The following is a 26450-nucleotide window of genomic DNA, read 5'->3' as shown; positions in this document are numbered from 1 at the left end:
ATTTGCGACCTCCTGGTTCCTCCTGGGCCACAGCAGCATCCAAAAACGTTAACTGCATGATTTGCAGCTAGCAAGGCTTGTTGGTGATCTTTCGGTGAGAAAACACTTCTGCACGACTCTACAAGGCGAGAGGGATCCATCCTCCAAAGGGAAAGTCTCTAGCCCTTTTTGTTCCTGCAGAAACCTCAGCTTCTTCTGTCCAGTAGAAGCTTCTTTGCACACGCAGCTGGCATTTCCTGGGCATCTGCCCATCTCCAACTTGCTTGTGACTTTTGGACTTGGTCCCCTTGTTCCACAGGTACCCTAGATTGGAAATCCACAGTTGTTGCATTGTTGGTTTGTGTCTTTCCTGCATTATTCCTCTAACACGACTTCTTTGTCCTTAGGGGAACTTTAGTACACTTTGCACTCACTTTTCAGGGTCTTGGGTAGGGTTATTTTTCTAACTCTCACTATTTTCTAATAGTCCAAGCGTCCCTCTACAAGGTCACATAGGTTTGGGGTCCATTTGTGGTTCGCATTCCACTTTTGGAGTATATGGTTTGTGTTGCCCCTATCCCTATGTTTCCCCATTGCATCCTATTGTAACTATACATTGTTTGCACTGTTTTCTAAGACTATACTGCATATTTTTGCTATTGTATATATATATCTTGTGTATATTTCCTATCCTCTCACTGAGGGTACACTCTAAGATACTTTGGCATATTGTCATAAAAATAAAGTACCTTTATTTTTAGTATAACTGTGTATTGTGTTTTCTTATGATATTGTGCATATGACACTAAGTGGTACTGTAGTAGCTTCACACGTCTCCTAGTTCAGCCTAAGCTGCTCTGCTAAGCTACCATTATCTATCAGCCTAAGCTGCTAGACACCCTATACACTAATAAGGGATAACTGGGCCTGGTGCAAGGTGCAAGTACCCCTTGGTACTCACTACAAGCCAGTCCAGCCTCCTACAAGCCACAATCAGCCCTTGATGCAGCAGACAGCGCCAACTAAGTCACCACAAAAACAGAAGATGCATCTACGTAACACACAAAAAGCCACTAAGTATTTACAGCTTAGACAAAGAGCTAATTGGTATGCATTTCCTCTGACTTCTGCAGGTTGAAAGGCCATGTCAGACCTGCTAGAATTCCAGCCTGCAATGTACATGTCACATGCACAAGTCTGTAGCAGGGGCACTGGTGCAATGAGCCACATCACAATTGCGGTAAAGAAAGATCACACCCTCTGTCAGATGATGCCCACATGAAGAGAATCACAGAAGGCTCAAAGGCTAGGGATGCCTCCTCTCTCTATGTTAATAGGGATCATGTGTTCAGTGCTTGCCTTTCAGTTGTCAATCTAGTGTTTTATTGGAGTTGAAGTCATGCTTAGAGTCCTTGTAGTCATTTGATTGCAAATAACTTTAACAGAGCAGGCCTGGGCATGGTGCCTGAACACTGAGCGAGACAATAATCTTTGAGGAAGGAGCCACACATGGATAATGCAGGAGGTGTGAAGCTCCCCTCCCTGTAGTTAAGGCTGAGTTATGGGTAGTCAACATATCAGGACAGCTATTTTAAACTGTTTTTGTTGCTTTCCTAATTTTCTTGCTCACAAATCATCTGTACTAGACATCTTATCCTGCAGTGGGTTTCTGGGAAGCCAACAACCCTTAAGCGCTTTCTACAAACTAACGCAAGGCTCATTGGGGTCTGAAGAAAAAGGACCAAATCACCCCACCCTGATGGAACTGCACAGGCTCCCTATAGCACCACCTTCAAAACCAGCTGCATCATCTACAAATACAGCATGAGCAGCACCCCTGCTTACTTGGATGACAATTTACTGTTAGAAATGGGGTCTTTGATTGGCAGTCAGGTTACCCCATGTCCAAGCCAGGACCCTCATTTTAGTCAGGGTAAAGGAGAATCACACTCAGTTAACCCCCACTTACCCACTTGGTAGCTTGGCACAAGCAGTCAGGCTTAACTCAGAAGCAATGTTTAGTTTAGTTTAGTTTAATTTAGTTTAGTTTAGTTTAGTTTAATAGATTTATAAAGCGCATGGCTACCCGAAGGCTTCCCAGCGCTGACAGAGGATGAAGGCACCACAGTGAGAATTTATGCTGGAAAGAGTAGAGTCTTCAATTTACCTCGAAAAGAGAGTTCGGAATTGTCCATTCGAAGTGACAGGGGAAGGGAATTCCATAGATTTCCTGCTTTGAATGGGAAGGACCTACCTCATCCATCTTGTTTTTTTTTCACACAGCAGGTGTTAATTAGAGCAGCAAATGAGGATTTAAGAGATTTCTGGGGGGTGTGATCATGCACCTGATGAAAGAAGGTCCCCTATCATGAAGAGCTCAATGTACCATACACAAAGCTTTAAAATGAAACCTTTGCTGGATAGGAAGCCAATGGAGGGAGGCTAAGGCTGGTTTGTCCGATGCAGTTCTGGGGATGGCCATGAGTAGCCCGGCTTCTGCATTCTGCACTATCTGCGGTCTCCTTAATACACAGATGGGAGAACTCAGGAACAGCATGTTCCCATAGTCTAGGCGGGGTAATGTGAGGAATTCAATAATAAGTCTTTTGGCAAGAAAGGGGAGAGACTTGAAAATTTTTCTAAACATTCTTAGAAGATTGAAGCAAGAAGCTGCTAATTTTTTTGCATGCTGTTCCATCAATGGATGGGAGACCAGCCATACTCCTAGGCTGTTTATGGTTTCCTTTGGGGGAGGAAGTCTTTTCAATTCTTCTGGAATTGAGATGGGAGATTTAAGTAGGGAAAAATTGCCAACCAACATTATTTCCGTTTTTTCATCATTTAGCTTGACCTTACTATCTGACATCCAGTTAGCGATGTCTGTAAGGCAGGAGGATAGCACTTCTTGATCAGAGTTTACATTGGTGCTAAAAGAATAGACCAGCTGGCTATCATCAGCACAAGATATCATAGAAAGACCATAGGGTTCCACAATTTTAGCCAAGGGAGACATATAGATGTTAAAAAGAATGGGACTTAAAGAGGAGCCCCGAGGAACGCCACAGCTAAAGGGATGGATATCAGAAAAAAAAGACCTGTCCAAAACCAGAAACGACCTACAGTCTAAGAGGAAAGAAAGCCAGTTAAAAATAGTACCTTTGAATCCCACTTGAGTAATTCTTTGAAGAAGGATTTTATGATCGAGTGTGTCAAATACTGCACTTAAGTCTAATAAAATAATTGTTGCATAGCCACTAGTATCTAGTCGTTGTCAAATTTCTTCTGCCACTGCCAAAAGGGCGGTTTCCGTACTATGTTGAGGTCTGAAACCCATCTGAGTGGGATGTAGGAGCTTATGTTCTTCTAAGAAGCCAGAAATGTGTTTGTTAACATGCTTTTCCACTATTTTGGATGCTCTAGGAAGAAGAGCAATAAGTCTATAATTGCTTAGTAGAGATGCATCCAGCTTAGGTTTTTTCAGTAGAGGTTCAATAATAGCGTGTTTTCAAATTTGGGGTAGACTCCCAAATTTATAATGTATAATGTATAAACTATTTGTACCAACACACACAGTAATACAGTGAAAACACTACAAAATTGACATCACACCAGTTTAGAAAAATAGGTAATATTTTTCTAAGTCAAACAAGATGAAAACAACAAAAATCCAACATACACAAGTTAAAATATGAATTTTCAAAAGAATAAAACTTTTGCTCCATAGAAAACAATGGAAACATTGATTTTGCTCAAAGTACCTGGTTAGCTTAAAAGAAAAAGCTGCGCGGAGAAGCTTGCATCGGAAAAGGCAACAATGGATCAATTCCTTCCTTGCAAGGGAGGCCGTGCATTGTTTCTTCCCCGGTCAGGTCAGTGATGCATCGTTTTTCTCCCTTGCAAGAGAGCGATGTGTCGATTTCTGGACTGGGCACCTCGGATCATTGCAGAGTCGGGTTGACTTTGAAGCCCAGGGATGATGTGTGGAAAATCCTGTCACACGGTGTTAGAAAACCGCGCTTCGTGGGGTTTGTGTCATTATCAGCAGCAGCAAGCGGGTGTTGCAGGTCATTTCTCCAGCTGCAATGTGTCAATCTCCCAGCCGCGATGCAAGTGGAATGTCGATTTTAGCTTCTAATCCGGCGGCATGTCATTTAGCAGCCTCATTGCAGATGGTGTGTCGAAAATGTCCCTGCACGGTGTTCTGTGCGTGGATTTCCAGCACCTGTCTGCCAACTTCACCTTTCAAAGGCCCAGGCACTGGATGGGGTACCACTTGGCAGGGCAGAAGTCCAAGCAGAGAGTCCAGTTGTTAGCAGAGGAAGTCTTGGATGGCCCTGAGACTTCAAAACAGGAGGCACGCTCAGTTCAAGCCCTTGGAGATTCTTCTCAAGCAGGAATGCACAACAAAGTCCATTCTTTGTCCCCTTTCGCAGGCATAAGCAGCAACCGCAGGATAGCCCAACAAAGCACAGTCACAGGCAGGGGCAGCACTTCTCCTTAGCTCTTCAGCTCTTCTCCTTGGCAGAGGTTCCTCTTGAATCCAGAAGTGATTTTGAAGAAAGATCCTGCCTTGTCCAGGCAAAGCTCCAAACACACACCAGGTGGTTGGAGACTGCGTTGTGAGAGGGCAGGCACAGCCCATTCAGGTGTAAGTGCCCACTCCTCCCTCCACTCTAGGACAGATGGCGCATCAGGATATGCAGGCTACACCCTAGCTCCATTTGTCTCACTGTGTAGAGGAGATTCATAAACAGCCCAACTGTCAAACTGACCCAGACACAGAATCCACAAACAGGCAGAGTCACTGAATGGTTTAAGCAACAAAATGTCTACTTTCTAAAAGTGGCATTTTCAAACTGACAATCTAAAAACTAACTTCACTAAAAGATGTATTTTTAAATTGTGAGTTCAGAGACCTCAAACTCCACATGTCTCTCTGCTCCCAAAAGGAATTTGCACTTTAATAACATTTAAAGGCAGCCCTCATGTTAACCTATGAGAGAGATAGGCCTTGCGACAGTGAAAAACAAATTTGGCAGTATTTAACTGTCAGGACATGTAAAACACATAAGTACATGTCCCACCTTTCACATACACTGCACCCTGCCCCTGGGGCTACCTAGGGCCTACCTTAGGGGTGCCTTACATGTATAAAAAGGGAAGGTTTAGGCCTGGCAAGTGGGTACACTTGCCAAGTTAAATTGGAAGTTTAAAACTGCACACACAGACACTGCAGTGGCAGGTCTGAGCCATGTTTACAGGGCTACTAATGTGGGTGGCACAACCAGTGCTGCAAGCCCACTAGTAGCATTTGATTTACAGGCCCTAGGCACCTCCGGTGCACTTTACTAGGGACTTACTAGTAATTCAGATATGCCAATCATTGATAAGCCAATTATACATACATTTTACACAGAGAGCATATGCACTTTAGCACTGGTTAGCAGTGGTAAAATGCCCGGAGTCCCAAAGCCAACAAAAACAGGGCAGAAAAACTAGTAGGAAGGAGGCAAAAAGTTTAAAAGGATGACCCTGCAAATAGGGCCATTTCCAACATTTATCATTTTGTGTAGCTCTCCCCACAGCCAGGATAACTTCAGTAGGGAAAAAGACGAAAGCCGGAAAAAAGACATTCTACATCTATGCACCAAGGTTCTGGGGTGGTTTCCCCGTATCTCTCTGAACAGCCCCAGCCTAATTCCAGTTTAGGTTACAGCTGAATACTTACCTCTTTAAAGAACACCAAACCATGATGCAGTAACAGTGCACAAAACAGCTACATCTCCTAACACGTTGACTGTGTTTATACCTTCGACCGTCTGCAAGCCTCCACAGCTTTCTGTTAGGTTTCCAGTATATAAACGTCACAAAAATTATTCCAGAGGTAAGGAGCGAGGAGTGTTTAGGAATTAGGACTTAAAGCAGCACAGGGAGGTCGGGAAACAGGGAAGAAAGAGCGAGCCAGAATAAGTGGTCCCTGGTCTCAAGATGACCGTTGATATCAAAGGTTGTTCATATTGGACGTTCCCTCGTTGTGGGAATGAACTGCTTTCTCTTCAAAGTAACAGGCAGCTGATGCATTTGTCATAGGGACGGAAGGAACCGCGGTATACCTTCGAGCTATAGCCTTGCCAGCTTCTTTCTGACAGTCCCACGGTGCCCTTCTAAGTCTCGATAACAATGGCTAACATTAATATACGTGGGTAGCACGAGGTGGTGCGTCACAGCGTGAATAGACTAAGAGCTGTACAGGCGGTTTCTCTTTAGCCCGTCCATGTTGATGCAGAGCGATGGATAGACTGCACTCAAAGCTTACAGGCTCATTAAAGTGTTCATTAGCATCTGCTGCTGAATTCCTGACTCATGGTAATTTTATATAGGATATTGTTTTTGTTACACCGGCCTGAAGGCCCTGATATGAGAGGGTCCTATTAGGGCACCATTAGCAATCTGCAACTCAATCCCAGAGAACAAACATTAAAGGGTTGACCTGCCTCCTCGAATGATGTGTACGTTTTCCTATTAGTGCCAGAGGAACAATCAGTTGGCGAGAACTGCGCATCAGGCTTTCCAACCAAACTACACTGATCTAGTTATTCCGCCCAGTGCATTACTTTGCATTCTAAATGAATCCGGAAGAGGGGGAGGGAGTAAGCGAGTAGGGGAGTTGAAAACAATCTGAAGACAATAACCTATTGGGCGCAAGGAAGATCAATGTTAGGAACTAGACATCACACCTCCTACCTAAGGCAAACGCACTTAATACTGAGACTGTCAACTCCTTCTATCGTCCTTTGTTTTCTTATAAATGGCCTTAAAATTAATTAGAGACAAACAAGAAAAAAATAGTAGGAAGGTGAATTCAGACATTCGTTCTGACAATGCCAGTATTTTTCTTGCAGTTCCCGCTCTTTCATCAATGACCGTCCACCTTTACCTGCTATTCAGAGTTGTTGACGGATGCGCAGGGATTTGCAGACCTGCAGCAAGGATGCATGGGCGTAACGCAAGCCCCTGCAAAACAGGTGGGCCCACCACTCTTCAAGGGCCCCTCAACCCTTGAGGAGGGCACCCATTCAGCACATTGTCAACGAATAGCGGTGAGGTTTGGGAAACTCAAGAGCCCCTTTTCACATTCTGCAGGGGGCCCCATTACTTTTCGTTACATCACTGGATGGCACAAGCTGAACATGCACTGGCTCCCCCAAATGTTGTGCAGTAGTTCATCATGTGAAGAGAGTCTATGCATCAGGAATTCCTACAAAGAGTACTGTACTCATAGGGCCAAGCCCAATCTGCATTGCTACTAACATATTAGTCCAAATAGATTAGTCCAAATATAGCAAAGTTTGGATTGACTTGTAAAAGCTTGGATTGGCTGGGAGACTTGAGTGCTTTGAGATCTTACGTGGGAGACCTAATGAAGGTTCAAACCTGACTCAGGTCAGAGGTCTGGCTCTGACCTGGCCCTTTGTCCCATGGGAAAGCAAAACCATTTGAGAACCATTTGAGAGCTAGGACCTCCATCCAGGGCACTGCCATGCTCACCCTCCTTAGTACAGCCTTGTGAGAAACAAAAATGTATTGGTCTATTGAATGATGAACAAAAATAAACAAGACCAAAACGTGCTTCACCTTGAACCTTTCCACTGAACTGGTAATGTTAAATGAAGAGAAAATATATTGAGATGTAACAACCAAAAGGAGGTATATTGCTTAGAACTGTCCCTTCAAACACATTGTCTGAAAAGAAATTTTCTTGGTCCTCAAACCTCATTGTTTTGATATTTGTTGAATCCTCACTGTGAGAAATTGGGCTGCTGGTTGACCTGGGTGGTAGCCCTGGTCAATCAACAATCACAATTCTTGTCACGGTAAAGCACAACCAGACCCCAAATTAACCTTTGCTTACCCTTTGGTAGATTGGCACAGAGCAGACAGACTTAACTTGAAGGCAATATGTAAAGTACTCGTGTAACACTTAGAAGCAAAATGCACCACCTAGGCATATCTGGCCACACCCGACCAGGACAAAGTCAAATGTTCAGGCCAACTGTGATGGAGTATGGGCTGTCTACAGGGACTCAGTTAGGCCTGCTGAACAAAGTACCTTAAATCCTGGTTGCGGGGTGTTGCGTGGATGTGAGGTGAAGAGGCTTTGCGGAGCTAATGCAATGTGTTGCTTCTGAGATGCAGCTAGGCTTTGGTGTGAAGTCCTGTTGCTTCATCATTGAGGATCCTGTTGATGGGGCTTGCGAAGTGAAGGCCAATCGTTCCGATGAGTGGTGAAGCTGTAATGGAGAGCTTTGGCGTATTCCTTGAGTCTGCTGTCTACGAGAGATGCAAGGACCTGCTCCATGGAAGCGTCATGCTCTTCTAAGGGCAGTGTGTTGATCCTAAGGTGCAGGATGTGGCGGGATGTGAGTTTTCTGCAGTCAATCCAAACCACACAACAGTGGTGATGTGTTGGTTTTGCTCAAGAATGTGCTGCTCAGCAAAGAGGATACATTGGTTCCTCTGCAAAGCACCTTAGGCCCACTTCCAAGAGTCCAGTACTGGGGCGGCATCACTTGGCAGGGAAGACTCACAGATAGCAGAGTCCGGGTTCATAAGCAGGGTGATTGGAAGTATTTTATGTCCCTGAGACTTCAGGTCATGAGGCCGGCCAATTAGCCCTTGAAGTCACTCTGGGTTCTGGGGTGCAGAGATGTAGGTCCAGTGCTTCTCACTCCCAGACAAGAGGGCAGCAGGCAACAGGTCAGCACAGCAAGGTAGAAGTTCAGCAGAGTACAGACCAGCAGAGTGGCAGTCCTTTAGCAGCAGAGAAGCCTTTCTTCATGGCAGAGTATTCACAGGGCCAGAAGTGTACTGAAGTGGTGTTGTCTGAGGCCCATTTCTTATGCCCATTGGTTCCATAAATTTGAGGGATACTTCAAAGACAAGCCTTTGAAGTGCACAGATGTCCTGTCTTCAGACTCACTGCAGGGGAGAATGCAGTCCTTTGTGTGTGGACAGGACACAGCCTATTTAGACGTAAGAGTGGCTGGGTCCAGCTCCTCCATCCCATTCTGCCCAGGATGGACCATTACGGCCCCATCAAGTCACACCTAAGCTCCTTTTGTGTGTGGCTTTCTAGGGGGAATACACAAAGCCCAGGTGTCATCCACCCCAGACAAGCGTTCAGAGACAGGCTGCAGGCATTGAATGGCTAAGGCAAGAAAATGCCAACTTTCTAAAAGTGGCTTTTTCAGATTTGCAATGTAAATTCCGACTTCACTATGAGTTAGGACTTTAAACTGTGATTTCAGACACCAAACATGGGGGATTATCTCTTCCCATTTGAAAATTACACCTACAGGGTGTAATAAAGTAACTCTAATGTTATTCGATGGGAGGGATATGCCTTGCAGTAGTGAAAAGGGAATTTAAGAATTGTTCACTACTTGGACATGTACAACTTAAAAGTACATGCCCAACTCTTTAAATATGCTGTTCCCTGTCCTTTTTGCTGTCTAGGGCCTACCTTACGGTGACCTACATATATTGAAAAGGAAGGATTGGGCCTGGCAAAAGGTTTCCTTTGCCAGGTCGATGTGGCAGTTTAAAACTGTGCACACGTGTTCTGCAGTGGCAGGCCTGAGAATTGTTTAAATAACTACTTCAGTGGGTTGCACAATCAGTGCTGCAGTCCCATTAGCAGCATTTAATTTACAGGCCCTGAGCACAGGTAATGCAATTTACCAGGGACTTATAAGTAAATTAAAAATACTAATTTGGTGCATATCAATGTTATCATGTTTTGGGGAAAGAGCACAATCACTTTAGCACTGGTCATCAGTAGTAAAGTATGCAGAATCTGAAGACCAGCAAAAACAAAGTCAGCACAAACAGGTCTGAAGGCAAAAATGTTAGGGGAAACCATGCCAATGATGCCAGGTCGAATACTCACCATTTGAGGTACTGGGGTGTGGCTGAACTAGTTTGTTTTTAAAACAAAGCAGATGCATTTTGGTGTGTGTTGTTTGTGAATGGTTCTACATGTTCAAATATAAATGCTCTTCTGTGCTATCACCACCTTTGAGACTGAAGCAATCGGTTTGTGTTCCAAAAGAGCATCTTGCATAGTATCTGATGAATTTATCATGCAATATATGTATATAGCAAAAAGATTATGTTGAACGTAGTGTGGTAATTTAGGTCTTGAAAAACAACCAAGCAAAAAGCTAATGATAAGAGTAAACACTGCCCATTGGCTCGATTATAGATTGACTGAAAAACCTGGCCTCAAATCCTGGCCACTCCACCAAATTGTGTGAACCAGGGCTTGTTTTACTGTTGCTCACTATCTTTCGCTGACACATTTGGGAGAATCTACAGATAAACTATATAAAAATACGTCCTTAGTCTTCATGATTTAAAAGACCATTTTGTTTCGGTCTTTATTTATGCTTGTCTTGGTCTTCTGGGGGCGAGTATGCGATCTGAAAAGTTAGTAATTTTATATTTAGAAATAAATGTATAAAAGAGGAACAATGTCGATACATAATCTAAATTGAAATCCATACACTTTTTGGAGAAACAGAATCTTATGTTTAACTAGAAAAAAACTATTCCTTAACCTTTGTTGGGAGAGATTGTTTTAAATGATCATTCATTTTTTTCATGAATATATTCCTTGTAGGAATCGAATGAAGGGGCAGTTAGCAGTTATTTGTTTTCATTTCTGCAGCCTTGCTTTTAGTGTGTGTGTCTGTGTGTGTGTGTCCGTTTCTGGGTGGGTGTGTTTGTGAGGGAGGACAGTGTGCTTCTTACACCATCACTTCACTGATCTCGCTGCTACAGTATGAGATATCAGTCTGAAAGCTCATGTCACATCCTTGTGCACATTTGGCTGTCAGTGATATTTTTTTCCTTCGCATGCGCTGTGTGTGGTTAGAGGGTGCTCGCATGGGCAGGGAAGAGCCTCCTTTTACCCGCGAGACCGTGCTAATTGCACGAGGGGGTTAATGATTTGCCTCTGCTGCGCTGCAGCTTTAATATTTAGCATTAGAATATCAAACTGATTTAGTAGGAGGATCTCTCGTTCTGAACCACGCCTTGGCAGTAAACAGATATCTGATCTCAGAGGAACCAAGAAAAATCACAAGGCAGTGCCGGGATTGAAGAGAAGAGCTAGTGAGTGCAAAGTGCCCCCCCAGCTGCTAAGCAAGGGCGGCACGGAGTGGAAACGCAGGGCACATGCCTGGAGACTGCATGGATGTCTGCAGAAAAGGACTGACCTGCCTGGAGGGGGGCTGCTGTCTCGCGCCGCGCGCAGCATCCGAGCCCGCACTTCTGGTTTCTGTTGCGAGGGGCAGGAGGGGGTAAACGATGCACTTTGGGAGATGAGTGCCACCAAGGAGGACAATGCCAACTTGTGTCAGAGGGCACTGCTCATTGTCACGGACCTCTGCCGGAAGAAAACGCCTGTCCTGGACCTGGAAAGTTGCAGGGAGTTCCTTCTGCCTCTGGATCGGACCCTAAGTATTACGGAGCCAGGTAGAGTAGCACCTGTTCGCAGCATGCAGCGCGCTAGATGAGCAGTGGTATCCCAGGAGGCACGTGTAGAATGTAAACAGCTGTCCAGCGTCCTCTTAATAAAAGTGTGCTTGTCAATGCAGTTATCACTTGACCTTTTCACCGACCCTTCCTCCGCCGCCCTATTCGGCCAGCCCGTCTTTTATTTCAGGTATTTTACACAGGTATAATTCTGGCTAGTGTGTCCGAAACAAAAGGTAGCTTAAATCTGGCAGTTTTGTGTCACAGGTAGCTTGTAGGCATTAGCGAGCGGTACATGCGGGTGATTGTGTAGGGGGGGCGCTGGGGTGGGGGAGGCGGTGAAACGCAAACCTTATCACATATCTCTTTGTAGTAGGACAGAAAACCCTGTGTCCTGCACAGCGTACGCCAATACCATAAAATAACAAAAAAAACGCACCCAGGCTAGCGAAGGAAGGCATGTGTTTGTTTATGTAAGAGAATGTTCTCCCTGAAAGAGTGGGTGAATGACGGTTATTGCCAGGCATCCTTCCAACAGCATGTTCGGAGCAGCAGCGCCTGCATGTTGTAATTGGAGAGTCGGCAGCATTATGGATCGGACACTAGGGGGACACGGTGACTTGCGCGAGGCAGCAGCTCAGCAAGATGCCTCTTCACAGCCAAAGCCGGGAGTCCTGTGGGACATCCTCTGTTCAAGAGAATCTTCTCGCTGCCACTTCTAGGTAAGGGCCCGAGATCTAATTAACTAGCATTCTCTCTGCCTGGTCACATCCTACTTGTGGCTGAAATTAAACATTTAATGAGGCTCACTTTGTCTAGAACTGAAACTTTGAAATCCATTGTCCTCCCTAATAGTTCAACTTAAGTGCTCTCATAGGCTCTTATAACTAACCGAGTCACATGCACTTCTACACACTGGAAAAGTGCATCTAATGGAAGAATTGTTATAGCGTATTATCTTATACATATATATATATATATATATACAATACCAGTGAAAATAAATGTAGCTCGATAATATGTTATTTAGAACAAGTATAGTAAAGTACGAACAGTCACACATTTAGTACTACAGTACAAATTTCAAATAACACGTCTTTACTGCAGACAGAAGTGACTTGCCCTATGCTACTTAGGGCCTAATTTAGATCTGCGCAGACACTTTATTCCGTCACATCGGTGACAGATTCGCCATCCGCCGAAATATAAATCCCATTATTTTCTATGGGGTTTATGTTTCAGTGGAAGGGAAATCTGTCACCATTGTGACAGAGTAACTCATCTGTCAAGAACTCATTTAGATATTGGTGGATGGGTTACTCTGTCACAACGCTGATGGCTATCCCTCCCCTGAAATCTAAACTGCATTATCTCCTTTTGGATTTAGATTTTGCCGAATGGGATATCAATCACTATTGTGACGGAGTAACCCATCCACCAATATCTAAATCAGGCCCTTAGCGTCTCTCAGAATCCATGTTAGTAAAACTTTCCAGAGTAAAACGACGCAGCTAGTAGTCACATGGCCTATTCAGTGTGATCTTGTCTCGATGCAATGATTAAACTATATTCTAGTTAAACATGTGTGTTTATGACTGCTATACATGACAAATGAGCACAAAATGAAATCTAAATGCAGAGCGCACAAGTGTAATATACTATTACCCGTATTGATAGAGAGTAGGAACATCATGACTCACTGCGAATCATGGCTCTGCTCCTTGCTCAGCAATAGAAATACATCATGTAGTTCCCTCTGCATAGTTACCACACACACCACGTGTATATATATATATATATATATATAAATATATATATATATATATATATATATATATATATATATATAATGTAATATAATGTATACTCATCCCACTTAAAACTAAAGAAATCACACATGATTCTACAGGCTGTGAAATTACAGATACAGGAAAAATTGTATGAACTGTTGTGCCATCCATTGTTTTGCAATATGAATAACTGTGCTTTGTCCGACCTTTTTATGCTACTACTATTTTGATTTTACTCACATACTCGCATGCAAACAGTATGAGTCTGCACTTCTCACCTTCTCTTGTCTCCTGTTCCAAGCCAACTGACAGTCTAACGCACAAGACCTCTTCCCCTGAAGTCTTCCTTCTCTACAGTTATGAGAAGATAGCGTTGAGAGTGTGAGTGGCCATGACTCACAGGAGGTGGAGCCTGAAGTGGGCCATGATGCTCATCTCTTTCGTAAACAATAGTAATCTTGCCTAAGTAGCTTCAAATGTAGTGACTAGTGAGTTGTACTGTGAAATAGGTTGTGGAAGGCTTGATATCCCGGAGAAACCTGACGATTGCATATTAGAATCCAATGCAGGCCACCCACATTTTATTTTTTATGTGCTCAATATAAGTGTAATTGAGGTCGCTAACAGTAACACCTGTTACTATCTGGCTCAGGGCTCCCCTTTATCCCTTCCCTTTCCTATGGCTTCCATTAAACTTCAATATGCACATAACTCTTTTCATGAAAAACTAATTGGCCAAATACAAAATAAATTAACTCTTGCACAAATCCTTTCCGATTTAGTTTATTACGCGTTTTATGACAATGAAGCTTTGTTATTTTTGGGCAAAGTTTGTACTTTACGAGCAAAGTCGTGCATAGCAATGTCTTACATAATCTTTGCAAGACGCCCCTCTCATAATAAGAATTTTGCACATGGATATTAATAATGAGGTACATCAAACTTTTTGGTCTACCTCTTAGTCACAGGGTACCTGATTTTCCTGCATTTACATTCTTTTGCAACTGTTGCCCGAAAATCGGCAATATGCTATTGTAAATGGTATCCAGTGCTGGAACAGATGTGCTATTTTCATAAATATAAAAAAAAACAGAGGAGAAACTGAAGTAATTTCTGCAAAGGAAAATATGTGAAAAGTCTAAAAATGAATGCTTATTATTCCATTTGCACTATTTTTTTAGTTTGAAGTGTGTCCTAATGTCCATTTTGAATGGTCGGACACATTTTCATTTTAAATCAGAGTGCAAAATCACATGTGATGTGAAGAACAGGCAACTGCTTTTGGTTCATTTGCATTGTTTTACCCAAAAACACATTTACCAGAACGAAATCTCAGTTATGAGAAGTGGGGTAGGGGCATAATCATAGACAATCATAAAGTGAAATGGCTGTAATTATGCAAGATTTAGCCAGAGTAAATCAATTTTGCTCCGGTCACAATTTAAGTCTGCTTTCCTCTCAAATTTGAAAATCGATGATTGTTTGCAATCTTTTGTTCACTAAACAAGGGAGCAAAATTCGAGTTTTAACATAAAAGTCCTGCACAAGAAATATACATATTAAAAATGAGAAAAGCTGGTAGCTTGCAAGAGAAAATACTTGCATCTTCAAATATCCCTAAATGTTATCATTACATGCAACCCTTTCGATGTGTACCCTGACAATGCAGCTAGAAACTCTGCATCATCGTAGACATACCCAGCACACAATGCCTTAGGGCTATTGTCACCAGGACACCTTTGGACTTATTAAATGCAGCGTTTCCCCACTTGAAGTCTGTAGGCATGTCTCTAGTGCAGTCTACCACTGGATGCCCCTTAATATAAATAGCTCCCATCCAATGTTGCCAAGAGCACAGTACATTATTAGCCTGTCCCTGTGATCCCTAGAACACAGTCACTGAGGGGTAATTTTGGCTATGTTATTAATGTAGTTTTGTAGAATCTCCAGTGTCACTCTACCTTGGGGTGGAGAGGCCATTAAAACTCTTCCAAGGCCAGGAAATGGTGCACTCAAGCACATGTAAACAAGATGGCCGCAGCTGTCTTTGCCTAGAGTGGGACATCCAGGACAGGGCACCAGAAAAGGCACAGTCTGTAACTGCGGACATAGTGGGTATGCAAGCTAAGTATAATCCCCCGACCCCTTGCAAAGGATAATAGCATGTTTGCTGAGTAAGCAGGAATCCCCAATTTTCATGCAAGATATCCCCAATCAAATTATAGATTTTGCCTCTGAACTGTGCTGGCATATGAACTTCTAAGGCATATTCTATATTGCCAAAGAGATACGGACCCCTTTAAAGTCCTCAGGCAGTGCTTAGCCCTGTGCAAAATCTGGCATTCAGCAGTTTGTTCGTCCTCCATATATCATACAATAAAGTGAAGAGTATGAAATACTCGGCCTTTAAATTGATATCCTTTAAAATATGATACTTTAATGTATTTAATATTAAATCAACTAAAACAGCATTTGAAAAATGAATATCCTCTTTAAACACAACTCTAGAACCAAAAACGTAATGTTCCAGTGACAAATGAGAGCCTGGCCAAACACCAGCAGTTAAGTCATCACCATGTGGCCCCCCTGAACCTGTTCTCTGCCAGCCTTTTCATGGCGGTGTTACCGCCATGAAAAGGCTGGCGCAGAACAAGGTTGTAATCCGCAGGGCAGTGCTGCATGTGGATTATGATCTCTGCCACCTCCAGGCCACCAGGATCATGGATCCTGGCAGTGCTGGCAGTTCCCTGGGGGTCTTGTCGCCATGGTTTTAATGTGGCGGTCAGACCGCCATCGCGAGTGTCCCGGTCTAAAGACCACCACACTCGTAATAAGGCCCTTAGTCTTAACACCACCTTGTCTGAAAACAAACACAGAAAAATGGTCGTTTACACAAAAAAGTACCTAGCTCCCCTAATTACCCCTCCTGAACATACTGCCAAAAAAACAGAATTTTAAATGATAAATAAATACTTCAGATCAGTGAATCTCAAATTGTAGTCTGTGGACCCCTGCAGGTTTGTATCGCCTATTCAAGAGGTCCACCACTGTTAGAAAATAAATAATATTAGCAGTTTAAGTAAGTATATATACATAAAAAGCAAATTTGAAAATGTTAAAACACTCTACGGGAAAGAATTTGAAATTGGAGGATAAACATTAGGTTGATATTTTTATCTTGATTCTTGAGAGTAGGTCTAGCACAGCAAAAGTAATCTAGTATGGACTTTTGGTAACCCCAATTGAAGCACTGGTAAATGCAAACAATAAGGTAACAGGCATTTGGAGCTAAAAAAAAGGCAAAATGTAATGTTGTACTCCAGCATTTCACTTCATCGTTTTGAAATAAAACTAAATATTTAAACACCATCCTTCCTTGAAAAACTGGATTTTTTAAATCTGTTTTTGTTTGTTAATTAAACAAGATATTGCATAATTTCTGTATTTGATGTGCACTTGTTTCTGCTTTTTTGTATCGTATTATAGTTCAAATCATAGAAATTGCTTAGGTTGGGGTCCCTGGCTTCCGAAAGAAGACATAAGGTTAAGACGCTCTGTGTTAGATTAGCAGAGTCTAATGGCTCAATTGGGCGTCACTCTTAAAACTAAGGGGATATCAAAGGTGAATATCTCTTTACAAGTCCAATGATCTCATCTTCAGTTTCATTGAAGAGAATATTCCGCAAAAATATCATGTTAAGAATGAACCAGAACCTGAAGAAACCATCATGGGTAAGTGAAGATGAGCATCTAGTTATAGGCAGAGTATGGCAAGGCCCCAGGGTGCTACAACTGTGACAGCTCGAAGACTAACCCCAATAACTAAAAATAACCAAAAAGCTACTAACCCTGGGATCTGGATCAGTGTGCTGCCCAGCTGAAAGCACTAGAACTCCTTGTATAGGGTAGTGAATGTTTTATAAATACAACTACAATACAAATAGTTTCTATAACTTTCACTAATAGTAATGCATAGCATTCAGCAGCTGGCAGTTAATTGTAGTTTAATCAGTAAGTATTTGTATAGCGTGGCTTGTCACCCGCAAGGGTTTCCAGGTGCTTTGCTGTGGGTCTTACTCGAAGAGCCAGGTCTTTAGCCCCTTTCTGAAATCTGTTAGTGAGGGCGAGGTGCGGAGATGGATGGTGTTCCAAGCTTTGGTGACGAAATGGAAGACATCTTTTATGCAGTTGTGGAAGATAACTTTTGTTGCGGAGGGGTCGGTGGAGAGCGATAGGACTAGCTAGGTGTCATCGGCGTAGGAGATTATATTGATGTTGTGTATTCTGATGATGCATGCTAGAGGAGTCATGTAGATGTTGAAGTGTGTGGGGCTGATGGATGAGCCTTGGGAGACACCGCTCATGATGTGTTTGGCTTGCGATGGGAAGGGGGAGGCAGATTTTCTGGGTGCATCCTCTGAGGAAGGATAGCATCCATCTGAGTGCATCGTCTGTTTTCCAATCTGGCTTAGGCGATTGATGAGAGTGTGGTGGGAGACTGTGTCGAAGGCGGAGGAATAGTCAAGCCGGATCAGTGCATCTTATTCTCCTTTGTCGAGTAGGGAGTGGATGTCATAGGTTATGGCGATCAGGGCTGTGATTGGTTCTAATTGCTGATTGGGAGGGATCAAGCAAGTTGTTTCTTTCTAGGTGATCAATGAGTTGTTGGTTGATGGCCTTTTCCAGTATCTTGGTGGGGAATGGGAGTAGAGAGATGGGACAGTAGTTCTGGGGTTGCTGGGGTCTGCTGAGGGTTTCTTTAGGAGGGGTCTGACCTCCATGTGTTTCCAGGCATCAGGGATGGTGGCCGCGATTAGCGAAGTATTGATGATGGTGATGAGTTGGGGGCTGCATAAAAATTCCAGTTTCTTGACACTCTTAATGTCCCATAAGACAAAACTGCTAAGGGGCATGTTCATTCTCCATCATTTCTCCCTTTAGCCTATACCTGCTCAGGACCATTAAAGTTGAACAAAATCTCAGATTGGACAACCCGGTGCAGTAAACAGTTTAGTGAACTATGAGATATAATAAAGGGACTTGCAGAGCTGATCAAAGTTGCCAACTTACTGAAAACCATAAACTGCATGCCTATCCTTCACACTTTTTCATCCACCACACTGCTAGGTCCCTCATCCAATTTCACAATAACCGCACCTGGGTAGTCATCACACATACACATGGAAACATTTCCTATACAGAATCAAAACAAAGACAATATCCTTCCAGTCACACACCATACATGGTGTAGAGTGCTACCCATTTGGGCAATCGCTTCAGCACCACACATAGGGATAGTAAGTGCTATATAAATATTACAATACAGTACAATTCAATGTTATGTTGATAATTTAGACCACATCATTTTGATTGTTAACATTTCTGCACTTTACATTATATGTATGTAAAGTCGATATGTTTGTTGATATTTTGATGATATTATTATTCATCAATATGTTTAATGGGGAATATTTTTACGCACGTCAAAACTTGCAGGAGCAACTTACAAATACTGATTAACATGCTGCTTGGACCTCATACCAATCCTATTTATCTGAGACTCTGAACTTTCATCTCAGACGAGACTAGAGAATGAAACTTAATAACATAAGTGTGCCAGGTACTGAGGCAAGGACTCGTGACAGGGTAGACAAAGTTACAGAATATTGAGTACAGACTGCCAAAGATCACACAGGGAATCAGCACACAAAAATAAGAAATAGGAAAGATCTTCACAAGGTAACAAGAAACCGATGCTCAGAAAGAACAGGTACTCAATAGACAATTTGGCATTCAGAATAACTAACAACCAGGATGGACGTGCAAGACAAATATGTAATAACATTAAAAGTAAAGGGAATGTGGATACAGTACTCAGGAACTCAAAACATTAAAAGTGAACCTCAGTAGGTTCCTCATCCACAATTGCTGTTAAAGATACTGACTTCAAATAGCCACGTATAGGATATATATGCAAAGGTAGAGCTTATAACTATGGTGATGTTATAAAAGTAGCTCAAAGACAATACTCATGGTGGCTGAGAAACACCATGTACGTTGTCAGCTTTGCCCACAAATCCTGGTGATCAAACAGAAACAAACAAGGTTGCAAAAGCAAGGGTGGAGTGGAGAACTAAAATACACAGCCACAATAGACAAGGAGCTGTCAAGGAGGGGTACCTTTAAGGAAAGAAGGGATAACAAAAGCACACTTGGTGTAAAGCAAGTTACAAATCAGACATTCAATATGGAAGCTAGGGCAGCAGGAATAGGAAGGTAGCAAACTAGAGGCTGGAACTAAGGTAACTGGTAAGAAAGGTAGGGACTGGGAAAAAGGTAACTATAGAAAGAAGGACTGTTCAGGGATCAAGGATGCACTAAAACAGTGCTCAATCAAGAATCATGTTAGCACAGCAGGCAACGCTAGTTCAAGGAAAACGGATGCACTAAAAGTGTACTACTAGCTCTAGACTCAGAAATCAAGAAAGCACCGCAGCAGGCAGTGCTAGTTCAAGGAACAAGTACTTAGCTGTGGTTCGGTAATCAGGCATGTTCAGGCAAGAAGAATTAACAATAGCTCAAGAACTCTGGAAACAAGGCACCAGGAACACTGCTGCAATGATCAACACTGCACTGAAGGAAATTGGGGATTAAAAGAGTTTGCTATGATCAAATGCCTCAGATGAGGGCAGGGTTGCACCAACCACAGGTTTGTTGAATTCCTCCACAAGTCCTTGGTCTGCAGGGGTGGATCAGAACAGGTGAGCAGGGATTTATAGTTATTGAAGTTTTTAGCAAAGGCAGACTGACTTCCACAAAACCAAACATGGATCTGGAAAGAATAAGAATTTCATAATAGTGTCCAAGAGGCTGGAATTTAGTATATGGGTATAGCAGCATGACCATATGCTTATGTGAACACTGGAAAATCCCACAGACAGGCCATCTGGTGGTTGGTACTAGAGCACAGGGAGCAAATCATCACAGAATGAATGTTTTTCATAAATGCTATTATCTTTCAATACCTTGAAATAACAGGACACAAGTACCAAACTATACTTTTTTTCACGCATATACGTTGTTATCTAGTAGACAATTATTTTTCTTTCTATTTTTTTCTTTAGTCTTAATGCATAAATGTAAGGAAATGCCTTCCTTGGCATGGTTACCCCCTGACCTGTTGCCTATTGTTGATGCCAGTTATGATTGAAAGTGTGCTGGGACCCTGCTAACCAGGCCCCAGCACCAGTGTTCTTTTCCTAAACTGTACCTTTGTTCCCACAATTGGCACAGCCCTGGCACACAGATACGTCCCTTGTAAATGGTACCCCTGGTACCAAGGGCCCTGTTGCCAGGGAGGGTCTCTAAGGGCTGCAGCATGTCTTATGCCACTCTGGGGACCCCTCACTCAGCACATGCACAATGCCTCACAGCTTGTGTGTGCTGGTGGAGAGAAAATGACTAAGTCGACATGGCACTCCCCACAGGGTGCCATGCCCACCTCTCACTGCCTGTGGCATAGGTAAGTAACCTCTCTAGCAGGTCTTACAGCCCTAAGGCAGGGTGCACTATACCACAGGTGAGGGCATAAGTGCATGAGCACTATGCCCCTACAGTATCTAAGCAAAACCTTAGACATTGTAAGTGCAGGACAGGCATAAAGAGTATTTGGTCTGGGAGTCTGTCAATTATAAACTCCACAGTTCCATAATTGCTACACTGAAATCTGGGAAGTTTGGTATCAAACTTCTCAGCACAATAAATGCACACTGATGCCAGTGTGGGATTTATTGTAAAATACACCCAGAGGGCATCTCAGAGATGCCCCCTGAATACCAGTCTGACTCCTAGTGCTAGGCTGACCAGTTTCTGCCAGCCTGACACAACCAGATGAGTTTCTGGCCACATGGGGTGAGTTCCTTTGTCACTCTGTGGCCAGGAACAAAGCCTGTACTGGGTGGAGGTGCTTCTCACCTCCCCCTGCAGGAACTGTAACACCTGGCAGTGAGCCTCAAAGGCTCATACCTTTTGTTACAGTAACCCAGGGCATCCCAGCTAGTGGAGATGCCTTCCCCTCCGGCCACTGCCCCCAGTTTTGGCAGCAAGGCTGGAGGAGATAATGAGGAAAACAAGGAGGAGTCACCCACTAGTCAGGACAGCCCCTAAGTTGCCCTGAGCTGAGGTGACCCCTGCCTTTAGAAATCCTCCATCTTGAGTTTGGAGGATTCCCCCAATAGGAATAGAGATGTGCCCCCCTCCCCTCAGGGAGGAAGCACAAAGAGGGTGTAGCCACCCTTCAGGACAGTAGCCATTGGCTACTGCCCCACTGACCTAAACACACCCCTGAATCTAGTATTTAGGGTCGACCCTGAACCCAGGAAATCAGATTCCTGCAACCTACAACAAGAAGAAGGACTGCTGACCTGAAAGCCCTACAGAGATGACGGAGACGACAGCTGAGTTGGCCCCAGCCATACCAGCCTGTCTCCAGACTCAAAGAACCTGCACAGCAACACACCCAACAGGGACCAGCGACCTCTGAGGACTCAGAGGACTGCCCTGAACCCGAAGGACCAAGAAGCTCCGGAGAACAGCGGCACTGTTCAAAAACTGCAATTACTTTGCAACTTTAAAGCAACTTTTAAAGAACCCCTTCTTCCTGCCGGAAGCGTGTGACTTCTCACTCTGCACCCGATGCCCCCGGCTCGAGTTCAGGAGAACTAACACTGCAGAGAGGACTCCCAGGTGACTATGACGACGTGAGTACCCTGAGTTGACCCCCCTGCACCCCCACTGCGACGCCTGTAGAGAGGATCCAGAGGCTCCCCCTGACTGCGACTGCCTTTTTAACAAGGAACCAGATGCCTGGACCAAGTACTGCACCCGCAGTCCGCAGGACCAAAAGGAAACACCCACCAGTGCAGGAGTGACCAGCAGGCAGCCCTCTTCCTAGCTGAGTCAGTGGCTGGCCCGAGAAGCCCCCCTGTGCCCTGCCTGCATCGCCTAAGTGACCCCCAGGTCCCTCCATTGCTTTCTATAGCAAACCCTACGCCTACTTTGCACACTGCACCCGGCTGCCCCTGTGCCGCTGAGGGTATGTTTTGTGTGCCTGTTTGTGTCCCCCCCAGTGCTCTACAAAACCCACCTGGTCTGCTCCCCGAGGATGCAGGTACTTACCTGCTAGCAGACTGGAACCGGAGCACCCTTGTTCTCCATAGGCGCCTATATGTTTTGGGCCTTCCTTTGACCTCTGCACCTGACCGGCCCTGTGTTGCTGGTGTGCTGACTTTGGGGTTGCCATGAACCCCCAGCGGTGGGCTGCCTATGCCCAGGAGACTGACTGTGTAAGTGCTTTACTTACCTGAGAAACCTAACCAAACTTACCTCCCCCAGGAACTGTTGATTTTTGCAGTGTCCACTTTTAAAATAGCTTATTGCTATTTTAACTAAAACTGTTTGTACTACTGCTTTGAATAAAAGTTGTATACTTACCTGTGTGAAGTATCTTGCATTTTATGTACTTACCTCAAATTTGAATCTTGTGGTCCTAACATAAATTAAGAAAATATATTTTTCTATATAAAAACTATTGGCCTGGAGTTAAGTCTTTGAGTGTGTGTTCCTCATTTATTGCCTGTGTGTGTACAACAAATGCTTAACACTACCCTCTGATAAGCCTACTGCTCGACCACACTACCACAAAATAGAGCATTAGTATTATCTATTTTTTCCACTATCAACCTCTAAGGGGAACCCTTCGACTCTGTGCACACTATCTCTCACTTTGAGATAGTATATACAGAGCCAACTTCCTACAATCAAGGACTCAAAATTTTAAGATATCAGCATAGTGTATTCCAGTGATGTATTATAAAGAATGTATACATACCTTTGAGGACACCTTCATTTACAGACCTACTAACATTGTATACTCTGAAAATACATTTTGGGTAAGTAATTCTGTAGGCAGCATTAGTGAAATATGTGTGCATTTCAGATGTAGTCATTTGAGGCTAATACGTGCAACATATCCCCTTTTTGGGAAGAAACATAAGAATAGATACTAATATGCCTACTTGGACTAGATATAGCTGTAGATGTTACTTACTGACTAGTCAACGCTCAAATGAATTCTAATGTCACATATGGACATCACATATAGTTTTATTTATTTAACACCATTATCATATGTAAGAAATGCACACTTCCAGCATAGTTACACTTATTTATGTACATAAAAGAGGTTTTGCAGGCAAGATTGGAAAGTCAAACTGCAACACTGTTAAAAAAAATATATATTCCAGTGCCAATTCATGACTGATTCATAAGCCATGACTGACTAAAATTTTAAATGTGCTTTGAATATATTTTCTGAAATACTTTGTATCTAATCCCTTTGATTGTTTTCTGCATTTCTTAAATTTTCTTTACTTTCTCACTATCACACATGCATCATAGTCTGTGTCTGTCTGTTTCGATGTAGACAACAGACTGTTTCTGTTTCTTTGGGGGGGCCCCATCCCCTGGTGATGGCCAAATATGGAAAGGGTAGGAGAGCTCAGCGGCCTTCCTCCCTAAGCTAATTTCGGCTGCAGGGACCCCATCCTCCATGTCCCACCAAAATATGCGAAGGGCAAGGGGTCCGCACAGCCCTCCTCCCAGGGTCAATTTCAGCCCAGGGTACCCCATCCACAGGGCCTAACCAACAAAGGGTGGGTACCTTGGTGCCCACTCAGGGAACCCACAACTCTATTGTTGGGGCCATGGTGGGAGCCCTAGACCCCCACGGCCCTAGCCGACTCCCTGCATCCAGCAGGAGCAGGCATGGCTCCCACCTGCAGGGAGCTGCTAATAATGCTGCTACCCATTGGCGGGAGCAATCTTTTCATCTGTTTCCCTTCCAGGTTCAATGCAGGCAGAGAAACAGATGAAAGGTCCGCTCCCAGGAAAAGGGAGCATTTTACATGCTCCCACCCACTTGGAGCGGACTTGGTGTTTGCTCCCACTTGGTGGGAGATTTGAAATTGCTCCCACAAAGAGAGAGCAGATTTTTTTTTTTTCTGCCCACACTAGTGTGGGCAGAAAAAAACGCTATGTCCCAGGTGTGGGCACCCTGAGACATAGCCTGAATGGTTCTCAATGGCTCAGGGAAGGGGGCCACATGGCCCCCTCCCCTTTGTATACATGCCTATCCCCAGGTAATGGGGTTCCTGGTGATAAAATGGGTCTGGGGAGGGGGGCCTGTGCCCCTTCCCCTTAACAACACTGTTGGGCCCCAGGAGATGGGGTCTCCAGGGCCTAAAGCAGCCTGGGGAGGGAGGCCAGGGGCACCTACCTCCCCCAACATATAAATATTTGTACTCTTCCAGGACCTGGCCAACCTGGGGGGCTTTAACAAAAATAAGCGCAGAAGAAATTGCTTTAAAAAAAGAAATTGCTGCAGATTAATGGATCCTCTTTCAATTCGGAGTAAAGTTTGAATAAAAACATGCTTTGGCCCCAGATGGGGCCCCTCTGGGACCCCCAACAGGCCTACGGGCTCAGGGTATTCCTACCCTGCCCCCTTGTGTCTTTTTGTTGCATTTTGTTTAGAATCTGGGACCAAGTCTAGAGTCCTAAGGTGGCTGCTACCACTTCCTGGTTGAAGGGGTGCAGCCAATCAGATCTGTTGGATGCATGGACGCTTTGTGTCTCTGGATATACATAAATGTTTTTTTCTTTAATTACTCCAAAACTACTGAACAGATTTACAATAAATTACAAAGAGCACTCTTTCTTGACAAAGACTTAGCTTTTTGCCAAATTTGATGTACTTCAATTCAGCGGTTTGGGCTGGCATCGTATTGAAAATCCCTATGGGAAATTGCACAGGGAAAATGTATTTTGAGACCATCAATTTTTCTCATCCATTGCTTGACGAATCACTCCAACCTTTCCAGACAGCAGCTGAAGTGACTTGCAAACTAGTTTTGAAAATTTCATGAAGGCCCTGACCGCCAGTATGTTTTTATATATATATATATATATATATATATATATATATACTTACATATATACACATACATCTATATATATATGTGTTGACGAATCTTGGCGAAATCTCCAAAACTCGTACACTAATTAGTTCAACTGGTGCATGAAAAGTTTCAGAGTGATTTGTCAAGCGGGGGCAGAGAAAAGAGGTGGGGAGGGTCCTCGAAAAAGTTTTTGCCTATACAAAGTCCATGGGGATTTTGCAATTTTTCAACACAACTCAGCCCAAACTGCTGAACGGATTTACACCAAATTTGGCATCCACTCATACACTATAGCCCTGCTGCGTGGGGTTGGGTGCATGTGGGAGGGGTTGCCGGGCGGGGCAGGCAAGGTTCTCTGGCCAACCCCTGCTGTGCACAGCTGAAGGCCATAAGGTGCAGTAGTTGTAATATTGTATGGTATTTATGTATTACTTTGCATTTTAAAAAAACATAAAAAGTTAGTGAAACAACCAAAGACGTTAAAGTTTGGTTCACGTTTTACACACACAAAACCAAAGAAATTAAGCAGTTATAGTTTTACTTATAGTCATACTTATCTGAAGAAACTATAATTTGTGCCGGAAAGTAACTTTAGGCTACAAGTTATAGTTTCTTAATATAACTATAACTCGTGCCCTAAGATAGCTTAGCCTTGCGCCCTCACCATGCACAGTTTTGTATTATCAATAATTTGATTTTAAATGTTGCAGTGATAATATCAAATATGCTCAAAAAGATGTCATCAATAATATAATATGTGGAGAAACTAGCTGAGCATGGTGAAGGTGCGAGTTATAATTACCTGAGGGCACAAGTTATAGTTACTTGAAATAACTCTAACTATAACTGTTGAATTTCTATGGCTTTGTACAAGTAAATTCGGATCCTATCTATAACGTACGTGTAATCTTTGATTTTATGAGTAAATTTCTATTTTTTTTAAATGTAAAGTAATTGTAATTACTATACATTAATCCAACCACTGGTGTGCACAGCCGTTGGCCATGCGTGGCGAGGGTTGGCCATGCAGCCAAGCCCTTATAACTACCCAGCCCCGTGGCACTCATGGCCTTTGGCCACAGGGCCTGTTTCTGTCAGTGGATCTGTGAGTGAATGCGTGAGTGTC

General features: G+C 43.5%; 1 protein-coding gene across 1 annotated transcript in view; it reads left to right on the top strand.

The window, feature by feature from the left end:
• The first annotated feature begins 10802 nt into the window (after window positions 1-10802).
• SYT6 (synaptotagmin 6) overlaps window positions 10803-26450 on the top strand; it is a 1006250-nt gene continuing 990602 nt past the window's right edge. Inside the window, exon 1 of the mRNA XM_069238730.1 lies at window positions 10803-11517. Coding sequence (XP_069094831.1) covers window positions 11364-11517 — 154 coding nt within the window. The 5' untranslated portion in view covers window positions 10803-11363. The remainder of the gene's footprint in view (window positions 11518-26450) is intronic.

This window comes from Pleurodeles waltl, chromosome 6 (assembly GCF_031143425.1).
Source record: "Pleurodeles waltl isolate 20211129_DDA chromosome 6, aPleWal1.hap1.20221129, whole genome shotgun sequence".
NCBI classification, from domain to species: Eukaryota; Metazoa; Chordata; class Amphibia; order Caudata; family Salamandridae; genus Pleurodeles; species Pleurodeles waltl.
This window is presented reverse-complemented; position numbering and strand designations above follow the sequence as displayed.